Below are 24,855 nucleotides of genomic sequence, written 5' to 3'. Positions count from 1 at the left end.
TTACTTATGTTTATCTTATTAATAAAACAATATTAGTTTCATTACAAAGGTTCAGGTGGAATAATTATGTATTCGTTACAATATTTTAAACAAGTATTCTACAAATTATATCTAGAATGTTATGGTATACATGTATGTGCATATTCCGTCTTGTCTCTGGGAAAAGTCCATTTAAAAGAACCCTTGCTGCTACATGTAAGTACAAAGAGTAGCTATATAGCAGCTATGTTTTATAGCAGTACTCTGTACGACAGATATTGTCAGAGATGATTAACACTGGATGGACTGTAGTGAGTTACCCACTGACACAGTACTCTTTAGGACAGATATTGTCAGAGATGATTAACACTGGATGGACTGTAGTGAGTTACCCACTAACACAGTACTCTTTAGGACAGATATTGTCTCAGGTGATTGACACAGGATGGACTGTAGTGAGTTACCCACTGACACAGTACTCTTTAGGACAGATATTGTCTCAGGTGATTAACACTGGATGGACCGTAGTGAGTTACCCACTGACACAGTACTCTTTAGGACAGATATTGTCAGAGATGATTAACACTGGATGGACCGTAGTGAGTTACCCACTGACACAGTACTCTTTAGGACAGATATTGTCAGAGATGATTAACACTGGATGGACTGTAGTGAGTTACCCACTGACACAGTACTCTTTAGGACAGATATTGTCAGAGATGATTAACACTGGATGGACTGTAGTGAGTTACCCACTGACACAGTACTCTTTAGGACAGATATTGTCTCAGGTGATTGACACAGGATGGACTGTAGTGAGTTACCCACTGACACAGTACTCTTTAGGACAGATATTGTCTCAGGTGATTAACACTGGATGGACCGTAGTGAGTTACCCACTGACACAGTACTCTTTAGGACAGATATTGTCTCAGGTGATTGACACAGGATGGAGTGTAGTGAGTTACCCACTGACACAGTACTCTTTAGGACAGATATTGTCAGAGATGATTAACACTGGATGGACTGTAGTGAGTTACCCACTGACACAGTACTCTTTAGGACAGATATTGTCTCAGGTGATTAACACTGGATGGACTGTAGTGAGTTACCCACTGACACAGTACTCTTTAGGACAGATATTGTCTCAGGTGATTGACACAGGATGGACCGTAGTGAGTTACCCACTGACACAGTACTCTTTAGGACAGATATTGTCTCAGGTGATTGACACAGGATGGACTGTAGTGAGTTAACAACTAACACAGTACTCTTTAGGACAGATATTGTCTCAGGTGATTAACACTGGATGGACTGTAGTGAGTTACCCACTGACACAGTACTCTTTAGGACAGATATTGTCTCAGGTGATTGACACAGGATGGACTGTAGTGAGTTACCCACTGACACAGTACTCTTTAGGACAGATATTGTCAGAGATGATTAACACTGGATGGACCGTAGTGAGTTACCCACTGACACAGTACTCTTTAGGACAGATATTGTCAGAGATGATTAACACTGGATGGACTGTAGTGAGTTACCCACTGACACAGTACTCTTTAGGACAGATATTGTCAGAGATGATTAACACTGGATGGACTGTAGTGAGTTACCCACTGACACAGTACTCTTTAGGACAGATATTGTCTCAGGTGATTGACACAGGATGGACCGTAGTGAGTTACCCACTGACACAGTACTCTTTAGGACAGATATTGTCAGAGATGATTAACACTGGATGGACTGTAGTGAGTTACCCACTGACACAGTACTCTTTAGGACAGATATTGTCTCAGGTGATTGACACAGGATGGACTGTAGTGAGTTACCCACTGACACAGTACTCTTTAGGACAGATATTGTCAGAGATGATTAACACTGGATGGACTGTAGTGAGTTACCCACTGACACAGTACTCTTTAGGACAGATATTGTCTCAGGTGATTGACACAGGATGGACTGTAGTGAGTTACCCACTGACACAGTACTCTTTAGGACAGATATTGTCTCAGGTGATTAACACTGGATGGACTGTAGTGAGTTACCCACTGACACAGTACTCTTTAGGACAGATATTGTCAGAGATGATTAACACTGGATGGACCGTAGTGAGTTACCCACTGACACAATACTCTTTAGGACAGATATTGTCTCAGGTGATTGACACAGGATGGACTGTAGTTAGTTACCCACTGACACAGTACTCTTTAGGACAGATATTGTCTCAGGTGATTGACACAGGATGGACTGTAGTGAGTTACCCACTGACACAGTACTCTTTAGGACAGATATTGTCTCAGGTGATTGACACAGGATGGACTGTAGTGAGTTAACAACTAACACAGTACTCTTTAGGACAGATATTGTCTCAGGTGATTAACACTGGATGGACCGTAGTGAGTTACCCACTGACACAGTACTCTTTAGGACAGATATTGTCTCAGGTGATTGACACAGGATGGACTGTAGTGAGTTACCCACTGACACAGTACTCTTTAGGACAGATATTGTCTCAGGTGATTAACACTGGATGGACCGTAGTGAGTTACCCACTGACACAGTACTCTTTAGGACAGATATTGTCTCAGGTGATTGACACAGGATGGACTGTAGTGAGTTACCCACTGACACAGTACTCTTTAGGACAGATATTGTCAGAGATGATTAACACTGGATGGACTGTAGTGAGTTACCCACTGACACAGTACTCTGTATGACAGATATTGTCAGAGATGATTAACACTGGATGGACCGTAGTGAGTTACCCACTGACACAGTACTCTTTAGGACAGATATTGTCTCAGGTGATTGACACAGGATGGACTGTAGTGAGTTAACAACTAACACAGTACTCTTTAGGACAGATATTGTCTCAGGTGATTAACACTGGATGGACCGTAGTGAGTTACCCACTGACACAGTACTCTTTAGGACAGATATTGTCTCAGGTGATTGACACAGGATGGACTGTAGTGAGTTACCCACTGACACAGTACTCTTTAGGACAGATATTGTCAGAGATGATTAACACTGGATGGACTGTAGTGAGTTACCCACTGACACAGTACTCTTTAGGACAGATATTGTCAGAGATGATTAACACTGGATGGACCGTAGTGAGTTACCCACTGACACAGTACTCTTTAGGACAGATATTGTCTCAGGTGATTGACACAGGATGGACTCTAGTGAGTTAACAACTAACACAGTACTCTTTAGGACAGATATTGTCTCAGGTGATTAACACTGGATGGACTGTAGTTAGTTACCCACTGACACAGTACTCTGTATGACAGATATTGTCAGAGATGATTAACACTGGATGGACCGTAGTGAGTTACCCACTGACACAGTACTCTTTAGGACAGATATTGTCTCAGGTGATTGACACAGGATGGACTGTAGTGAGTTACCCACTGACACAGTACTCTTTAGGACAGATATTGTCTCAGGTGATTGACACAGGATGGACTGTAGTGAGTTACCCACTGACACAGTACTCTTTAGGACAGATATTGTCTCAGGTGATTGACACAGGATGGACTAGTGAGTTACCCACTGACACAGTACTCTTTAGGACAGATATTGTCAGAGATGATTAACACTGGATGGACTGTAGTGAGTTACCCACTAACACAGTACTCTTTAGGACAGATATTGTCTCAGGTGATTGACACAGGATGGACTGTAGTGAGTTACCCACTGACACAGTACTCTTTAGGACAGATATTGTCAGAGATGATTAACACTGGATGGACTGTAGTGAGTTACCCACTAACACAGTACTCTTTAGGACAGATATTGTCTCAGGTGATTGACACAGGATGGACTGTAGTGAGTTACCCACTGACACAGTACTCTTTAGGACAGATATTGTCTCAGGTGATTAACACTGGATGGACTGTAGTTAGTTACCCACTGACACAGTACTCTTTAGGACAGATATTGTCTCAGGTGATTGACACAGGATGGACTGTAGTGAGTTAACAACTGACACAGTACTCTTTAGGACAGATATTGTCTCAGGTGATTGACACAGGATGGACTGTAGTGAGTTACCCACTGACACAGTACTCTTTAGGACAGATATTGTCAGAGATGATTAACACTGGATGGACTGTAGTGAGTTACCCACTGACACAGTACTCTTTAGGACAGATATTGTCTCAGGTGATTGACACAGGATGGACTGTAGTGAGTTACCCACTGACACAGTACTCTTTAGGACAGATATTGTCTCAGGTGATTGACACAGGATGGACTGTAGTGAGTTACCCACTGACACAGTACTCTTTAGGACAGATATTGTCTCAGGTGATTGACACAGGATGGACTGTAGTGAGTTACCCACTAACACAGTACTCTGTATGACAGATATTGTCTGAGATGATTAACACTGGATGGACCGTAGTTAGTTACCCACTGACACAGTACTCTTTAGGACAGATATTGTCTCAGGTGATTGACACAGGATGGACTGTAGTGAGTTACCCACTAACACAGTACTCTTTAGGACAGATATTGTCTCAGGTGATTAACACTGGATGGACCGTAGTTAGTTACCCACTGACACAGTACTCTTTAGGACAGATATTGTCTCAGGTGATTGACACAGGATGGACCGTAGTGAGTTACCCACTAACACAGTACTCTGTATGACAGATATTGTCTGAGATGATTAACACTGGATGGACCGTAGTTAGTTACCCACTGACACAGTACTCTTTAGGACAGATATTGTCAGAGATGATTAACACTGGATGGACTGTAGTGAGTTACCCACTGACACAGTACTCTGTATGACAGATATTGTCAGAGATGATTGACACTGGATGGACCGTAGTTAGTTATCCACTGACACAGTACTCTTTAGGACAGATATTGTCTCAGGTGATTGACACAGGATGGACTGTAGTGAGTTAACAACTGACACAGTACTCTGTACGACAGATATTGTCTGAGATGATTAACACTGGATGGACTGTAGTGAATTAACAACTGACACAGTACTCTGTACGACAGATATTGTCTGAGGTGATTAACACTGGATGGACTGTAGTGAGTTACCTACTGACACAGTACTCTGTATGACAGAACTTGAGTCAGCAGTTCTGAGCACAGCAGTCTCCAGTAAACCATGCCACATGTTTCCAGGTGCAGAGAAAACACCTTTCAAAACACGGAAGTAGTGATTCAGCTCATCAGGTGAAGAAAAAACCTAGAACTGTCCTGTAAGTTGATATTTCCTCATCTGTTTAGATATAATGTGCAGCACCGGCAGCAACAGTTCCCACGATCAGCCACTAACATTCGGCATTCGGTCGCCGTTTTTCATGATTCACCTGAACACAATGTCAGCTATCTTGATTGTTAACCAAGTACAAAATGTAGAAGTGGAATTTTTTCTCCTTTTTTTCCTTCTTCTTCTTAATCTGTAAAGATACTTAGTGTCTTGTCATAAACCATTCCAAAAATGGGGTTCCACACACTTCTTATACATTGTTGGCAAGTGGTAGCCAATTGATGCTATGTTGCTAATTTTAAAATTAATCACAGATGGTAACAATAAACATGTATGCTTGAAGATGAGAGAGAGAAAAAAAGGTGTAAAGATACATGTTAACTATGGACAAAAGGTTCTTTATGATGTGTTGCTTTGAGAGTGTTTATTGATTGTAATAGGTATGTTTTAATATGAAAGAAAAACAAAGGTATATGGTTATGTTAACTCTGGACAAGAGGTTGTTTATGGTGGTGTATTGTGGGTGTTTGGCATACTGTTTTGTTAGGCACTGAGTAGGTCCAGTTGTATTACAGTGGAACCCATGTCTCCTTTACATAAGGGTGGAACGTAGCCCAATGGTAAAGTGGTCACTTGATGTGCGCTTGGTCTAGGATCGATCCCCTTCTGTGGGCCCATTGGGCTATTTCTCATTCCAGCCTGTGCACCACGACTGGTATATCAAAGGTTATGGTATGTGCTGCCATACCTATGAATGGTGCACATAAAAGATCTGTGAATCTGAAAGTGGAAGTGAAAATGTTTTAAGCATGGATAGTCCTGTCAATGTAAGAGTGGATGCAATGTTTAGATCTCTGTGCATAGCACCATTTATTATAGTAGGCACATCTTCAATTTTTTATGGATTAAAGGTCCAATAGTAATAACTTATAAATGGATGCTACATTAACTATACAGGGCACCATCTGTTAAGCAGAACTGTTAAGTTTTTCATTGGTTGTTGTTTTCTTATGACAATTTATGTGTACTTTGTTATCTCTAAATTAAGGAGGATTAATAACCCTACAAGGAATTGTCGATTAGGCCACATAAGTGACATATTAGTGACTAAGACATACATATAATAAAACTACAACAAAAACAATAGATATAACAATTTAGATACAATATAGCAATAAACAATTGATACAACAATGCAGACATGATTGTTACCACTGACATCCAGTGACAATAATTGGAATTAACGTCTGTTATTGCTGTGAATGTTATTCCTACCAAATTTCTAATATGTAACTGCTCAAAATGTTCAAAAAAGTAAATTCCTTGAAATATTTTAGCGCTGAATGCACCTGCACATCTTCTAGTCAAAGGCTGACTGTTGTATCGGGATTGTTGTAAACCCACAAACCTGCAATTATAAATGAAAAGCAAGCAGAAAATCTTTCCCAAATAAAATTAGCTCAGTTCCGAAGTACAAATGTATATAAGACCTCTAGCTACATTGTATAAATTATGTGGGAGGTAGATGCATGGCTGTTAACTGTCCGTCGTGAGACGGATTTCCGTCGTCAGAGAAATTGTGGAAATTATTTTTTCAGTCTTTTCAGGGTTTTTTTTTTTTTTAAATGAGAATCACTTAGGCCGTTTTCGGTTTCCGTAATGTCAACCCGATCACTTCGGCCTTTTTCTTTGCCCCACTGACCCCCCTTTAGGTACCTATCGGATGGGTATAATCTACCATACATTTTGGGGCCGATGAACGGCCCCATTCCCCTAACGTAAATTCCCAATCCAATATCAAACCTTTTCCCAATTACAACCCCAACAGTTTCCCAATAAAGATTCCCAAAGTTGCTCTTATCGCGTATACTTGAACTCATAAAAATGTTTTAAAATTTAGCTAATTGTATATTTTAAAAAAAACCTGACATCGAACAAGTTTCGTTTTGGTTTTCCGATCGATTACGAACAAGTCTGACCTGGATATGCAAATTAGTCTGTTGTGTTGTAGTTTTTAGTAATAATGCCTACATTGTCTGATATAATACAGTTTTGGTAGAAGAATACAACTTTTTGTTTTAATTCATCCATTTGCGTTAACACATATTTGGGATCTATTGCAACACGTCCAATCCGCTATTTATATAGTCCGAACGGACGTAGAAAGTAAAGTATTGACTTAATGTGCACCTGCACTATCATTTGCTGTGCTATTTTAAGCAGACGATCTTATTTGTAAAAAAGGTGTGTACACATGTTTCGTAATTTTTTTCTCCAAATATTTTATTATTATTATTTTAAAAAATTTAAATGATTTTTGGTATGGTTTTTGTAATTAAAAAACTACAAAAAACGTTACTACAGTAGTTGTAAATTAAGTGAAAAAACCCCACCTTTAATTTAAATGTGCTACTCACTCCCTTTGAAGTAATGGCCGTACCCAATGTCACATCATATGATGAACAGCACGTGCGAGTTTGAACACTGTTACAATGTAATAGTTCTGCTGGGAGATATTAGATTGCGTATTATAGATGTTGAAACTTAATAAAGTTGATCCGGTCAAATATAACATTTACCGACCAGCGGTATGTTACTTCTTTATTATTTATGATTGAATAATGGGATTATTCGAGAACTACGCAACGTGCACTAAGGAGTGTGGGAATTATGGGATGTGACAAAACGTAATTGGGGGGGGGGGGGGGGGGGGGGGGGGGGGGGGGGTTATTGTGCAACGTAATGTTAATTCATAAAGTAAAATGCACAACCAGTCATTGCCATTTTATTTTAACATACATGTATTACTAAAGACCCCAAAGTAAAATATGACACGGTCACAAAACGTTACAAAGGGAGAGGGGTATTGAAACTGCAAGATTTTGCGTTACGTATTGTTAAATGACACAAAGATCAACAAAGGACTATTCAACGTTAGCATAATGCAGTATCAGACATTGGCTTTTACCTCAATTTTTAACGACCCCCTCCCATAATGAATTTGCAATAACACAAGGGCCACCCGATGTAAATGTATTTGAATATTTGATTTGCTGTCCATCAGCTAGCAGTCAAGCCTAAATAAATAATATCAGGTAATTATGCAAACTTTAAAAAAAATGCCCGTACTAGGGCCGTAGCTTATGAAAGAACACCCCAGCAAATGTCAGCCCAATAGGACTATTTCCCAGTGGCGTAGCATGACCCCCTGTCCCCCGCCCCCCCCCCCCCCCCCCCCCCCCCCCCCCCAATCCCGGGAAATTTTTACTTTTTCGCTTAATCCTGCCTAGGCCACTGCTATTTCCATTAATATAGGTTCACTGCAGGACCCATCAAATTAATGTTTTTATCCAATAAAATAAATAACAGGGTGTGGGATGGGAGAAATACATGTTTAAAGTGGACTACAATTGTCATATAAAACATTACCATTTTACCTTGAAATTTCAGTCACAACATTTTACTTTTGTTAACAGCCATGTAGATGGAATTTTTTGTCCCTTGAAATTTTCTCATCAGGTCAGCGTGACAACTGGTTCCGAAAAGGTAGACGAAACTCAGTTAATTACGCTTCTGGTTATGTAAAAACTGGACCAGACTGATTGAACTGAACAACATTAATACGGACATAACTATTTACAAATTCCCCATAAAATCTTTTACTAATATTAAATGTATATATGTATTGTCTTTTTCGAAGTGAAAAGGTGAATGTGTAGTGTTAAAGTTACATGTTTAGATCAGTTTATCATAATAATAATAATAATAATAATAATAAAAATAATAAAATCTTTATTTATAGAAGGTAACTCAGTTAGTTCTAGACTATTCTCCCCCGAGGCCTTCTTACTAATTATAACAATAATAATAATAATAATAATAATAATAATACAATCTTTATTTATAGAAGGTAACTCAGTTAGTTCTAGACTATTCTCCCCCGAGGCCTTCTTACTAATTATAACAATAATAATAATAATAATAATAATAATAATAATAATATCTTTATTTATAGAAGGTAACTCAGTTAGTTCTAGACTATTCTCCCCTGAGGCCTTCTTACTAATTATAACAATAATAATAATACAATCTTTATTTATAGAAGGTAACTCAGTTAGTTCTAGACTATTCTCCCCTGAGGCCTTCTTACTAATTATAACAATAATAATAATAATAATAATAATACAATCTTTATTTATAGAATGTAGCTCAGTTAGTTCTAGACTATTCTCCCCCGAGGCCTTCTTACTAATTAAACAATAATAATAATAATAATAATAATAATAATATCTTTATTTATAGAAGGTAACTCAGTTAGTTCTAGACAATTCTCCCCTGAGGCCTTCTTACTAATTATAACAATAATAATAATAATAATAATAATAATAATAATAATACAATCTTTATTTATAGAATGTAGCTCAGTTAGTTCTAGACTATTCTCCCCTGAGGCCTTCTTACTAATTATAACAATAATAATAATAATAATAATAATATCTTTATTTATAGAAGGTAGCTCAGTTAGTTCTAGACTATTCTCCCCTGAGGCCTTCTTACTAATTATAACAATAATAATAATAATAATAATAATAATATCTTTATTTATAGAAGATAGCTCAGTTAGTTCTAGACTATTCTCCCCTGAGGCCTTCTTACTAATTATAACAATAATAATAATAATAATAATAATAATAATAATAATAATATCTTTATTTATAGAAGGTAACTCAGTTAGTTCTAGACTATTCTCCCCTGAGGCCTTCTTACTAATTATAACAATAATAATAATAATAATAATACAATCTTTATTTATAGAAGGTAACTCAGTTAGTTCTAGACTATTTTCCCCTGAGGCCTTCTTACTAATTATAACAGTAATAACAATAATCATATTAATTATTAAAAATAAAAATTAAGAAAACCATACAATGTATGTACAATATATACAACCATAAAAGATATTAAGACATAATTATTTAGAAGAGCAATCATGTTTCTAAGAAGTGTTTGTAAGAAAATTTCTTAATACATTTAAACTAGTAAAATTTTTAACATCATTAGGTAAACTCTTCCAGATACCAACTCCAGAAAATTGAAAGCTTTTCTTGTAGTGCTCTATTTTTGGTCGTGGAGCTAACATATTTCCATCATCAATGGAGCGAAGTTCATAAATTGATGATATTGGATTGAACAGGTCTCTGAGATACTGAGGAGTAAGTCCATTTAGTGTTTTATATACAAGAATGGCTTTTTGATATTCGACTCTTCTGTTTATTTTTAGCCACTTTAGTTTATGAAAAAGTAAATCAGTTGGATCATCAGGTGATTTGTCAAAAATAATATGTGCTGTTCTTTTTTGTAATTTATTTATTCTTTCTAAGTCTAATTTAGAACAATTTCCCCATATGGTCAAGCAGTAATCGAATAATGGTTGAATATAAGCATTAAAATACAGTATTCTAATGTTTATAGGAAAATACTTCTTTATTTTTGCTAGCAGAGTTATATATAAGTCCTGTGTCAATGAAACTTGGTTTGTAGTTGAAACTATGGATGTTCGTCACAGTGCACCGAAAACGTTTATGGCAGGCGAGACATTGAATTCTGTGGAATTCTTGTCTGAGTAGTGTCAAGACTGTCATGAAATCAGTATATACAGCTTCATGTATGTAACGGTTGTACTTGAATAGCAATTGAAGTCAAATGTAGCTAGTGATGTCCCCATGATCGGCTAGAATTGAACATTATTTGTTAGCTCTACTGATGTGATGATCGATTATAAAAATTCATAATCGATTGGTTGGGGAAACGTTAACTGCAGTTGTTCCTCCAGTTTCCATGATGCAATTGATGTAAATATGTTGAGGTCGGTGTTTGTTTTCATCTTTACATCAGGCAAAAAAATTAAATAGTTATTATTGGTAAAATTAGTGATTGGTGCACACCGATTATAACATGATCGACGACCAAATTTCAGCTGATTCCCAACACTACATGGACGTGTAGCAGTAGATGAGGAAGAAAGTCTTAACAGCTGAAGACTCGTTTCCAGCCTCCAGAACTCTTTGATACGGAGATAACATCAGCTGTACACTTTTTATTAGTGTTTATGAGGGGGTGGCGGATCCTTTTTAATGAACCTCTTGCTCTAAACATAATAGGCTCTGGATTGTTTTCACAAAGACGCCTGTTGTATCACTGTATATAATAGGTAGAAACACAAGACTACATTTATTGCTCAGTGCAAGCACTGTAACGCAAAGTAGCATCGATAAAATATCCTCATGTCTCTCTATCTTTTCTTTTTTCTTCTTTTGTTCTGCTTCTTGTTTTTGTTTTGGTTGTTATTGTTGCTACAGTGTTTCATCAGTTTTCCCAGATATAATACTTATACATGTATACATGTGTAGTCAAAACAAAATGATGTTCAGTGTCATGGCACTTGATAAACACTGTGCTGCTGTAATGTACTTGCATTTAGTGTTTACCCTCTCCCCCCCCCCCCCCCCCACCACACACACACAATGCCTGAAATTTTATGGATAGTATTATCATGCAGAATTGTAAATCAAGTTTTAGTGTCATGGGGATTTAAAAATAAATTGACAGAGTTATGGCCCTTAATATATTAATACCATCCCATATATGTATGGTTTTCTGGATGTTTTTTTTTCCATAATATTGAGCTGAAATCTTATGTAAAATATTAAGCTGATGAAATCTTGTGTATAGCTTTATCATATACAGTTACAGATCACATTTGAGTTTCATTAAGATTTACCCATTTTTGATATTGTCCTTGAATGCATGAGATATTACAACCATCCTGCATATAGGTTTCCAGATTTTTTTTCACAATGTCTTGTTGGACCTAACTTTTCGCACGTTTTTGAACAATTCAGTCACGTTCTTTAATTTTTGCAAATGTGAGAAATATGTTTGAGTTTTGGGATGGCCGTCAACAGAAACACATTCTTCACACTTGTATAAAGTAAGTTTTAAACAGTTTGCAATCAGTTATCCCTTGCTGCTTTATCGGTAGAAGTGGTCCTTAGAATGGCGGCAGTGGGTTTCCTCTCATGATCTTTGTGATTTTTAATGTTATGTATGATGCCAAATTAAACATAATTAATGTGTTGAGTTGTCATGACACAAAACACTTCTTTGGGTGGGGGTGGGGGGGGGGGGGGAGATTTAGCTCAGTCATTTGAGTGCTAGGGTGCAAGAGTCATAGGATAGAACCACCTTGGTTTTTCAGTTGCAACCACAATACCAATGATCGTGGTATGTAATATCCTGTCCTTCGGGAAAGTGCATATAAAAGATCCCATCCCTTGTTGCTTTATCAATAGGTGTGGCCCATGGTTGTAGTAGATTTCCTCCAAACTACTACTAGTGATAATCCAAGGGTTCTGGCACACTTTTATCCCCATTCATTTAACATAGGCGAGGTGTCAATCTCCCAAATTGGAATGGTGACGTCACAGCCCAGTTGAATTTTGACTGGCTTTATAGGTAGTACTAAACCAAATAACTTCCGGCTGGGTCAAAGTTCGAGGTGCACCAAACTTTTGATAGAGAAGTGAACACCCCAAGTCCTGTGATTGGTTATAAATGTGAGTGTGTCAGTTGTAAAAAATAATAGTTTCATCTGGGTAAAACAAATATGCAATTTTATTGCATCTAGTACCAGTGTGTCAAGTAACCTTGTGCTTGAAACATGTATGGGGTACCTATAAAAAAAAAGTACTCAAATTTTGTGTGGAACTAGGGTAGTCATAGACGCTACCCGTTATCTCAGAAACAAGCAACTAGATCCCCAATTTTTTTTTATTCACTTTAAGGGTGAGGGGTGGTAGTATTTATATCCGTGGTGTTTATGTCGATTGATACGCTGCAGGTAGGAGTTTTAGCCACATATGTTACTATTGTCATCTATGGGATTTGATTTGGTAGTATACACCCATTAATGGTCATACAGGTGGATTTAGATTGGTTTATCAGTGGCTAGACATCCAAGATTGTTGTTGATCCCATACCCAACAATGTGGTTGTTAACTGGAGTTATTAACAGGTAACATAAGACAGAAATACATTTTCATTAATTATTTCCGCATGTTCATCGTGGTTGGATTACAGGACACTGGATCCTGTGTCCACCCTTACAATCTGTATGTTGGTCTAATTCAATGCATGCTCTTATACAGTATAGTATTTACAAGTGTTTCACCATATGGATGTTGTTGTTTTCTGTGACTTTGTTTGGAGCCATACCGATCGTCCTGTGAGATGTGGTGAGATGCATTGTATGTCTCATTTTTGTTCAGACTTTCAAAGTGAGCACACGTGTAAAGGAGAGCTCTCCAAAATGCATTCGTGTGATGATTGTGAATTGATGTTTCAAGATGTACACAACTTACAAAGACACTTGAAAAGGTGGTTCCCTGAACAATTGGCAATGAAAAGAAAATCTGAAAGTGATTATGATGAACCACATAGAAAAACCCCTAAAATACTAAGAAAGAAAAACTGACAGTGGCAAACTTTGGGAGTATGCAAGTCTTCACATGAATATTACACACGAGGACCCATGTTTGATCCTCTCTTCACTCAGCTCAGAAAGGTAGATCCTCACACAGATCTGGATGTTGATGGAAAATAGTTCCACGAGAAAATCAAATTCTTGTTGAAACCATTATGTCAAACTATTGTTTCACATGTTAACACACTATCTGATGATTCAGAAGGCGAAGAAACAGCAGATGAGTAGACGTCTGACATTGAAACAAATGAAGAGTAAGACTAAAGTGTATATGCGAGTAGTTTATGAATAAAGTTATTCATAACTAGTTTGACATTCAATTTCTGCCTGCGTGGGAAGGTTATCTCAAGAACATTTGCTTTTCACAAATGCTTGTGGTTGAGACATTTAAAAGACAAAAAAAAGGACAAACAGTGTCTAGAGTTTTCGAAAATGTATTCCAAAAGAAAAGGGAAGCCAAAACATCTATATGGTGGAAACTGTATTGGCCCCAAAAAGATGTGAAGAATACACACAAAATAAAGAAACCAATTCGATTCAAAGTGGGGAACCATGTGTGACTCACTCATCCATCTGAGAAATGACCTCATGGATATGGTAAAATGTGCCAAGCCTAATAGAGGTTACACCTTTGTGTTGGTAGTGATGGATGTCTTTTCCAAATGCTTGTGGTTAAGTTTTAAAACACCAAAAAGAACTAACAGTGTCTAGAGTTTTGGAAGATGTATTCCAAGAGGGAAGACAACCAAACATAGATGTGGTGGAAAATGTATTGGCCAAAGAGAGATGTAAAGAATACACCTAAATTGAAGAAACCTTTTCATTTCAAAGATGGAGAAATCTTCACCATAGGACATATTCTACCAGTCTGAACTGAAAAAGTTGATGTAAAAGTAGACTATCTCTAAAAAGTGGAAAGATTCTAAAGACGAGAGGACATCATACTAACGAAAAAGACTGTCAAGTCGTTAAACTGTTCCAAGAAATTCAATTCATGGATGCAGGCATCTGATGTTGAATACTTGTAAATAATATACTATGTAAGAGCATGCATAGAATTAGACCAATATATAGATTGCTATGGTGGATGCAGGAACCTATGTTCTGTGATCCACTCACGATGACCATGGGGAAATAAATAATAAAAATTTATTTCTGTCTTATGTTGTCTATTAACAACTCCAGTTACCAATAACATTGTTGAGTATGGGGGTCAACGGCAATCTTGGATGTCTAGCCACTGATAAGACAATCACAATCCACCTGTATCTCCATTAACTCTTTGAGGCCTGGTGGCCATTTTGAATTCCAGCCCTAGGCAGTGTTTACCTGCTGGTGCCCTAAAGCATAAAAACAGATTTCATGCACTGCAGCAAAAATAACTAACTTAATCAGTAACAAACAAATCTGCATAAAATTTTGTGAGTTATTTAATAATGTGCAATTAATGAGGAACATATATTATTTTATATGATGTAATTGTAAAAAAGTAGTTTAATTGTCTATAAATAACAGAAATAAACAAAAGTTTTAATAAATGTTACTGGTAATTGTCAGGAAGTTCTGATTGATTTTGGGTTTTTGTCACTGAAACAATGCTGGAAATCTGGCTTTGTGGTATGGCTTGAAACATCCAACACACAGGTTCACGTTGCACTGTTCACAGCCTGTGGCTGGCTCACGTCGAATGCCTTGTGTACTGCATTGTTTACATGTCCGTTTTTTACCCAGCACAACAGGTCAGTGTAAGAGTCCTTCAGCAGCTTTTTGCTGGACACTTTCTCTTTTCCTCTTGTGCCAGTAGTTCCCTATGAGCTGTTTGATCAGCTTCTGTCGGAAATCTAATTGACATCTGTTCTTCTTTCGGCCAGTTTTTGATGACAGCTGGTGGTTTGCAGATTCCTTCATCATTATGAATCCATTTATGATGCAAATGTCAACCAAGAACCAGAACAGATACTTGCACCACTTGGCAGCCCTCCTTGCAACTGAATAGGATGATCTTAGCTGGTCTGCTCTGTCGACTCCATTCATGTACATAGTGTACGACTTGATGGCTGAGGGACAAGGTACATCTAGCTGTGAACCATCTTTCTTTTTCCGCTTTACCGTGGGTTTTTCTAATGGATTTGATAGTGTTGAAAGGATGTTCACTGTTCGCTTGTCATGCCAGGCCACAGCCATCATGCTTCCCTCTTTCTGCAGAACAACCATTTCTCCTAGGCATTTCAACTTTGCTTGTGTTACACCAGCAGGCAAGTATTTTCTGTTGGTGCCACAAGCATATGTTTTATTTTCAAGAGATTCTTCAAATAATGGAACTGAACTGAAGTAGTTGTCACAGTACACATGGTGGGTTTTTCCCCATATATCTCTTGTCAGATCTTTTACCACACGTTCACCAAGTCCTGTTTCAACTTTGTAGTTTGCTCTGCCCGTGTAGACTTGAAAGTCATTTAGAAATCCTATATGTGGATCTGCCCGTGACCATATTTTGATCCCACGTTTTGTTGGTTTGAGAGGGAGGTACTGTTTTATTGATAACCATCCCGTGTAAGCCACCATTGCTTCGTCTATTGATGTTTCACAGTGAGGGTCATACTGGGTTCTACACTACACACGAACATCCTCTAAAAAGGGGCGAACATGTGCCAGCTTGTCATGTCCATGTTGTCCATGGTCTGGGTTTTCTGCAATATTGGCAACATGGAAGTACTGACAAAGTTTGTCAAAACGGTCTTGGGTTATGCGTTCTGACATCCCTGTTGGACGAAATAATGTATCCATTGAAAAATACATATCTTGAGTAGGGGCTATTACAATTCCCATCAGAATATTGAAACCGATGAAAGCACGAATTTCATTTGAACTTGTAGGAAACCATTTCGGATCTGCACCGTTTTGGACGATTTTTGCCTGGGCATACCTATTGGTTTCTTCAGCTATATTCTGGTACCACATCTCAGGGAACATCTGCTGAAAAAAGTTTATTTCTGTGGCATCATTTTCAAGGATGTTTACAGTACCAACATGCTCTGTGAACGCATCTACTTGATTTTCTGTCAACACCAAACTCCATTTTGTAGTTTTGTTTGGTTGCTGTTCCGTTTCAATTTCTTCGTCAGTTTCGCTACTGGTATTCCGTCCATTTCGAAAATGTGACAATGGTATGTCGTCACTATCGCTACTTAAGTCTACATCCGAATTACTGTTATTTAAATTGAGTACGTCATCGTTCGTGAAATCTTCAAATTCCGAAATACTATCATCCAAAACGAGAAATACGTCGTCGTCCATTTTGTTTAAAAAAAATTCAAAGCGAACAAAGCCGAGCAAAGCCACGAGGTGCATGAACAAACCCAGCTGTAAGACTACTTTTTATTGGTCACTGGATTAATCTTCTACAAGCTGATAATGAAAACTTCTAATTATATTAGCCAATGACGTCTCGTTTTACATGTACAGTCGGCATTCGATAATAGCTACTGCTTGTAAACCACACGTACAGGCAGGACTCGACATTTCGTGCAAATTAACATCACGACGTGAGTCGGGATTCGGCCCCAAAGAGTTAATAAGCTGGAAAAAATTCAACTGGGCTATGACGTCATCATCTTCATTTGGGGGTTGACACCTCGCCTATGTTACATGAATGGAGAAAAGTGCACCAGAACCCTTGGTTTTACCACTACTCCTAAATATAATTTTTTTATGGTACATAGTAAAAAGATAGTGGATGCATATTTCATGATAATCTGAAGAATGCATTTGAATTCTGTAGAAAATGCAGCCGAATTCTTTACCAGTATGAAGAATGCATTTGAATTCTGTAGAAAATGTAGCCGAATTCTGTAGAAGAATGAAGCCTGCGTTTGAATTCTTTACAAGTATGAAGACTGCGTTTGAATTCTGTAGACAATGCAGGCGAATTCTTTACAAGTATGAAGACTGCGTTTGAATTCTGTAGACAATGCAGGCGAATTCTTTACAAGTATGAAGACTGCGTTTGAATTCTGTAGACAATGCAGGCGAATTCTTTACCAGTATGAAGACTGCGTTTGAATTCTGTAGACAATGTAGCCGAATTCTTTACAAGTATGAAGACTGCGTTTGAATTCTGTAGACAATGCAGGCGAATTCTTTACAAGTATGAAGACTGCGTTTGAATTCTGTAGACAATGCAGGCGAATTCTTTACCAGTATGAAGAATGCGTTTTGTAAAACAAATAGGTCCAACGATTCCTCAAAATATATCCAGTAGAAATTATTTGATAACTTTATCATGTAGAGTTACAGATCAAGTTTCAGTTTCATTGGAAAATTCTGAACAGAGCATCCCTTTCAAACTTTCCCAGGTTTAGTTGTAATTCCTTTTCATCTTCCAACATGTATTTATGGGTGTCTCAGGCCATAGGTTATCACTTTTTCAGTTCCATGCAAAATCTGTGCAAAAGAATCCGTTTTCAAATAATATAAAGTTTATTTTTGACATGCCTTCTGCATTATACGCATGCTGTTGTAATTTTGACAGCTAAATAAAAACAATAGGCCTACATCATTTCCCATAATGAAACCACAGGAAATAGTGGGGCCTATTCAATTGCCACATTCAGTACTCAAGCACATGCATGACGTCTGCCACTTGTCTAGAATTACATCATTCGCCTTCTCATTACTGGTACGATCCCTTATGACCAATGACTATTTCTCCAAGTCTGTCTGAAGAAAGTTGCCGTCATCAGTTCCACTCTTGTCATCAATATTGATTGTTTCTAATTCTTGAATGCCCCTTTTGTTATTTCGTTTTCCAGTGTCATTGTCAACTCTTGTGAATCCAAGATGGACGGTGTCACCAGATGACAATGCCACAGATGTATTATGAATCTTGATTTTGTGTCTGCTGGTCCCATCATTCACCAATCCACAGTTGCCACAAGTGTCCAGTTTAGCTGCAATAAATCTTTTCACAATGTAATATGTAGCTGTATTTTGGACAGAAGTTTGGCTAGGGTAGTGAATGGCAGCAATTGTCTTAGGAAACATTGATTCTCTGATTACACTGAATAACGAGGGGTATTTTTGCTTGAGCAATCTCTAAGCCAACTACTGGTTTGGGCACATGTTTTGAGATTAATGAAAAATTCATTCTCATTCTTCAAAACAAGACATGTTGGTGCATCCAGATTCAGAATCAGTACAAGTTTAGAGTTTAAAACTTGGCCTCAAGTTCATCTATTCTCTGTAATCCTGAATTTTTTAATTTGCATGCCTCAGCTTCTTGAGTCAAAATGTCTTCTGATCTTTGCCAGGACAACATACCTGCTATATTGTTTGTAGTAGAGGACATGGTTATCCCCACACCGGTCCCCTGCTATATTGTTTGTAGTAGAGGACATGGTTATCCCCACACCGGTCCCCTGCTATATTGTTTGTAGTAGAGGACATGGTTATCCCCACACCGGTCCCCTGCTATATTGTTTGTAGTAGAGGACATGGTTATCCCCACACCGGTCCCCTGCTATATTGTTTGTAGTAGAGGACATGGTTATCCCCACACCGGTCCTCTGCTATATTGTTTGTAGTAGAGGACATGGTTATCCCCACACCGGTCCCCTGCTATATTGTTTGAAGTAGAGGACATGGTTATCCCCACACCGGTCCCCTGCTATATTGTTTGTAGTAGAGGACATGGTTATCCCCACACCGGTCCTCTGCTATATTGTTTGTAGTAGAGGACATGGTTATCCCCACACCGGTCCCCTGCTATATTGTTTGTAGTAGAGGACATGGTTATCCCCACACCGGTCCTCTGCTATATTGTTTGTAGTAGAGGACATGGTTATCCCCACACCAGTATCCTGCTATATTGTTTGTAGTAGAGGACATGGTTATCCCCACACCGGTCCCCTGCTATATTGTTTGTAGTAGAGGACATGGTTATCCCCACACCAGTATCCTGCTATATTGTTTGTAGTAGAGGACATGGTTATCCCCACACCGGTCCCCTGCTATATTGTTTGTAGTAGAGGACATGGTTATCCCCACACCGGTCCCCTGCTATATTGTTTGAAGTAGAGGACATGGTTATCCCCACACCGGTCCCCTGCTATATTGTTTGAAGTAGAGGACATGGTTATCCCCACACCGGTCCCCTGCTATGCACTCACAGTCTGATGATTTTGTAGCTGTTCATTAGCTGCTGAACAAATCCTTCATCATTTGAAGTACCGGCCCTTGGGTTTGATCCTGCTCCTTAGACAATTGCAATTTCCCGTCATTTAATCATCAGTTGTGGCTGCGTCTTCTTTGGCTCCATTGCTAAAAGTAGCAACAAATCTTTTAAAATAAGATTTTGCTGGCCAATAGGAATGTTTGTTTTTCTCAAATCATCCATCTCTAGCCATCTCTACAAAATCCTAATGAAATAACCACATTGATAGTATCTAGTGAAATCTTCTTTACCGCTGCCCATGTCGGGACCTGCTTTTTGTCAGCCTTGACCTGGCTCGAAACTGCCATTTTAACGCTGGCACTTTGAGCCTGCTACATCACACAGTACTGAATCGCAAAAATAGCATGATGAACACATTGCCCCACAATCGAGAGTGATGGCAAAGATTGCCTGTGTCAGTGATCTGAATGTTTGCATGATGAAAACCCCCCCAAAAAAACCTACAACAAACTTTCCACTTTGGAGTCCAGAAAACGATAGCACTCTGGTATACGATAGAAGTCTCAAACTGATTTTGAGTTTGCCAAACATTCTTTCCTCCATTATTATGCGCTCATGGCACCAATAAGGCTACACATTCCCAGATAGCACACCGTGCTTGGCCCAACATATTGTAAGGATTTGGTAATGTGTGACAGACATTACCAGTAGTGTATTTTATAAATAATATCTGCATTATTGTTGACATTCGTATTGGAAGATAATGCACTTTTAATAGAATCAAACAAGAACGTTTGTTTACATTCTTGTTTACACTTATTTCAATGGCAAGTTGAATTATTCACAATTCATACAACATATCATTAGATTTGTTTAACATTAATGGAGGTATTTATTACCGTATGACAGATGGTATCAGTTTCCAAGTGGAAATAAGATCGAAGATTAGCAATAGTAGCTCGTAACATGTATGTTATATGAAAATGGCGCCAGAGCCTCATTCTGAAATACTTCCCATCATAAACAGCTGTTTTTGCAGACGACATTCACCTTGCAATGATAAAGTGCTATTTTTAGCTGATTATGTGTTTTTAAAGAACGAGAAATGTCTTATAAAGTTATAAAATATGTAAAATAGAGTAAGCAATACCCAGCACATAAAGGTGTAAGTCCCGGGTATTGTGGATATTTACAAGAATAGAGTGTGCACACATGAGGCTTGTGCATGTACACTGATTAGGCAAACAGTTGGGTATTGTTTGTGTTGTTTTGTACCAGTGAAGTAAGTGCGAGTGCACTAGTATTTTGACATAAACAATTTGAGATATTGTTTGTAAACTATAGTATTTTTCTAGTGAAGTGTTGGAGGATTTTTTAGTACAAAATCCATTATCTGTATGTTTTTTAGACTCAATCTGTTGAGTTCGTAATTAATTGGTTAAAGTATTAGTGAACTCAGTCTTTTAAGGTCATCACCTGACTTGTTAAATACATTGAATAGAGTAGAATATATTGTTAGTTATTTAGCCCTGGAATAATTTAGTGTTAGTATATAGCTATTATTGATTATTTAATTACTAAAGGAGACATATACATATACATTCAACAAGATGTTAACCTGTTAAAATTTATTTGTTATTAATAAACGTTGATGAAGTTGAATATTTGTTGGTGATCTTTTGCCTTCATTAGTAAATTGACCATTTACCAGACATCCAGTTTTCTTGGGTCGCCGCAATATACCATACCGTTGGCCAAATGTAGACTGTCGATTTTGCTCCAGTGGTGTACCAACGTTGTGCCAATATTTTCATATCCGAGTTATATAGCTGGCCCAATGTTACGGCAACAGATTGGGCCAATGTAATTAGAATAACTGAAGTATAGTTGTAATATTTATTATTGAACTACATCTCAATCTTGTTCATCATCTTTTTCGGATTATGATGACAATGTCTCCATGGCTTCTAGCCTTGCACGTTGCCTCACCTCTTCAAGTGCCAAGATGCCAATAAAAAAGTAGAAGTGTATATTAGCAACCCCCAGTTTTGCAGACTCTTAACAGTTTGCATTTGTCTGAGCAGATTTTCGCTTGTCGAGACAAATGGACAAGTGCTTATTTCGAACGCTGTCTTTATACAGACTGCTACATGTATGTTCACCAATATAAAAAATACTTAAAAATGTGTTGGTGGTGGGAGGTCCAAAAATGTTCAGACCCTCCCAAATGATTTTTAAAAGGAGTAGCCCTAAAAAAATTATTAACCGGAAGTAGTCAATACTATTAAAAAACTAAAAAAACTCACTCCTTTTACTTTAAACAATATTAATTGACAAAACAATGGGATTGGTCAACAGGCTTCGCCTATATTAAGTAAGACCTCAACCTTACATTTCACAAGCGGATACATATTAAGATATAACAGACCTACATACATTTACCTACTCGCTCCTTTTCTTATCATGCGTCCTTTTGCGGATCCCACTTCAGTCTGATGAATATCTTAACCAATTTCTGAGATGCAATTTCGCTTCTGCCTCTTTTTCTTTTATGTTGCTGTTTTTGGCAGCATCTTCCGAAAATAAGCAATCATAGTATATATTAAAAACACGTTACCGTTAAATTGCTCAAATTTTACGGGGGTTGGGACAGGTTGTGGGACAGAACAATTGTTTTATTAACTCTCCAACTAAAATCTGAAAATCTAACAATGCACCAGAATTGCCCTGAACACTGGACAATCCGGCTGGTTCATTATCAGCGAGGCGAACATTCTCCAAGACATCGTTGTCTCTGTGCCCCGTCTTTTTTGTACTTCTTTTGCGTTTCGACATCGAAATAATTGCTGGATTTGACGTCCCACGTCTTCTCTTTGTTCAATCCAGACATTGTCGATTAAAGTTTTAAAATTAAATATCTCTATAGATTATTGTGGATTTTCAACACACGTCTTAGTTCTCTGATTGTTAAGAAAGGAAGAGGCTGGATCTGGAAACGGCCTTTTGCTATTTATATTTTCTTTAATACGCACCAGCATTAATCTGGACAAGATAAAATATGGACCCGGATAAATTTGATTGACATTTCTGATATCCGCGATTACGATGAACAAAAATAAATGCAATTAATTTGTACAAAAAATAAAGGATGTACCTTGTTAATACAATACCCACCCAATGTTTTCAACTTTTTAGATGTAGAATTATGTGACAATTTAACTCAATTATAGCAATAAAAAATTAGAAGTTGAACATTATTGAACTAAGTTACGGTTTTTGTACTACGTGTAATACATAAATACAGCAACATTTAATATCATAAAAATATGTTGCAAGTGGATGTTATATTAATTGTTCAGCTCCTAACCTATCATTAGGTAATACATATTAAAATCACATTACAGCTTTGTGCTATTTATTGGGGGGGGGGGTAATGCCAGAAATAAGCTCAACCTTAGTTTTAAAAGCAATAGTTACAGATTTTGTAAAAGCAAAGCAATTTCATCCAATTGATCACAAGTTATACATTGTACTATGTCTACAGAAGAAAAAGAACAACAAAACAAATGGTCACTTTATTTAAACAAAGTATCTATTACAACTTGAATTGTAGTAAAATTCCATGCTTTATAAGACTTAAGTGGATGCTTAAAACAGGTTTAACTTAGGACTGACCCGTCTTTATTTTTGTAGTCCTTTCTATTCATTCATTTGAACTTATTTCCGTGCCTATATACAATTAAGGTTAAACACACTGTCCTGGGCACACACCTCAGCTATCTGGCTTGTCTGTCCAGGACAGTGGGTTAGTGGTTAGTGAGAGAGAAGAGGGTGTAGTGGTCTTACACCTCTCCATTGAGTCGTTAAAACTGTGAGCCGGTACCAGGCTGTGAACCCTGTACCTATCAGCCTTATGTCTGATGGCTTAACCACGACACCACCGAGTTTTTTCTAAAGGTGTTTGCATAACACCTTGGTTTACGGTGCATACACCAACCTGTATTAAATAGCTATTTGTCTTGTGACTTTTCCCTCTTCCTTTTACTTAGCGGATGTCATAATTCTAACAGCTTTTATAGCAGTGTATTTAGCCTTTACAGAGTTGATCTGTACAAGAGGTTCCTATCATTTCTTATAGCAATTTGGTTTCTTTTATTTATCTTTGCTTCTTTTTTTCCATGAATTAAGGGTTGTTCTCTCTCTCTCTCTCTCTCTCTCTCTCTCTCTCTCTCTCTCTCTCTCTCTCTCTCTCTCTCTCTCTCTCTCTCTCTCTCTCTCTCTCTCTCTCTCTCTCTCTCTCTCTCTCTCTCTCTCTCTCTCTCTCTCTCTCTCTCTCTCTCTCTCTCTCTCTCTCTCTCTCTTCTTTTTGGACCATTATGCAAGGGAAAAACAAATCAATGGTGTACAAAAAAGTGCACAAATAATTAGTTTTTCCCTTGCATAATGGTCACCATTTTATCAACAAAAGTTTTACAAGCTTTGTCTGGGTTTTTTTTTTTTTTTTTTTCCCCCTTTCTTTTTTTTTTCTTCAGCATTTAGAAGAGGTGATCAGAGAGGCCAGTGTGGTAGAAGCACCGAGCGTCGCTGCTGACGATGGCACTGGTCGGAGTAGAAGTGAGATCAGGCGGCCGCTGTACTGTGGTGGTGAATCATCATCGGCCGCTGCAGTGACTCATCCTCCTGTTCCCGACTCTCCAGCCCAGCACCAGCCTCCACTGTGTTCAGCTCATCACAGCACCCCAGAGCCACACACAGCACGCAGGCATGCTGACTCGGCGCTGCTGCTGCTACACCGCACTCACGACGACATCAGCACTGACGGCGGAGTGGATGCTGCTGCTGATCACGTCCTGACTGCTGCAGCCGCCGGTGACTCTCGCTGTGACAGCGATGACAGTTACAGCACACAAATTAAGG

The 24,855-nt window shown here is 38.0% G+C and overlaps 1 protein-coding gene across 1 annotated transcript in view; it reads left to right on the top strand.

Moving 5' to 3' along the window:
* The window catches only part of LOC121381048, a 103,267-nt gene that overhangs the window by 60,736 nt on the left and 17,676 nt on the right, over window positions 1–24,855 (top strand). The window contains exon 11 of the mRNA XM_041510130.1: window positions 24,471–24,854. Within this exon, the coding sequence (XP_041366064.1) occupies window positions 24,471–24,854 (384 nt within the window). The remainder of the gene's footprint in view (window positions 1–24,470; window position 24,855) is intronic.

This window comes from Gigantopelta aegis, chromosome 9 (genome assembly GCF_016097555.1).
Source record: "Gigantopelta aegis isolate Gae_Host chromosome 9, Gae_host_genome, whole genome shotgun sequence".
Classification (NCBI taxonomy): Eukaryota; Metazoa; Mollusca; class Gastropoda; order Neomphalida; family Peltospiridae; genus Gigantopelta; species Gigantopelta aegis.
Note: the sequence above shows the minus strand (reverse complement) of the source record. Positions and strands in the feature narration are given on the sequence as shown.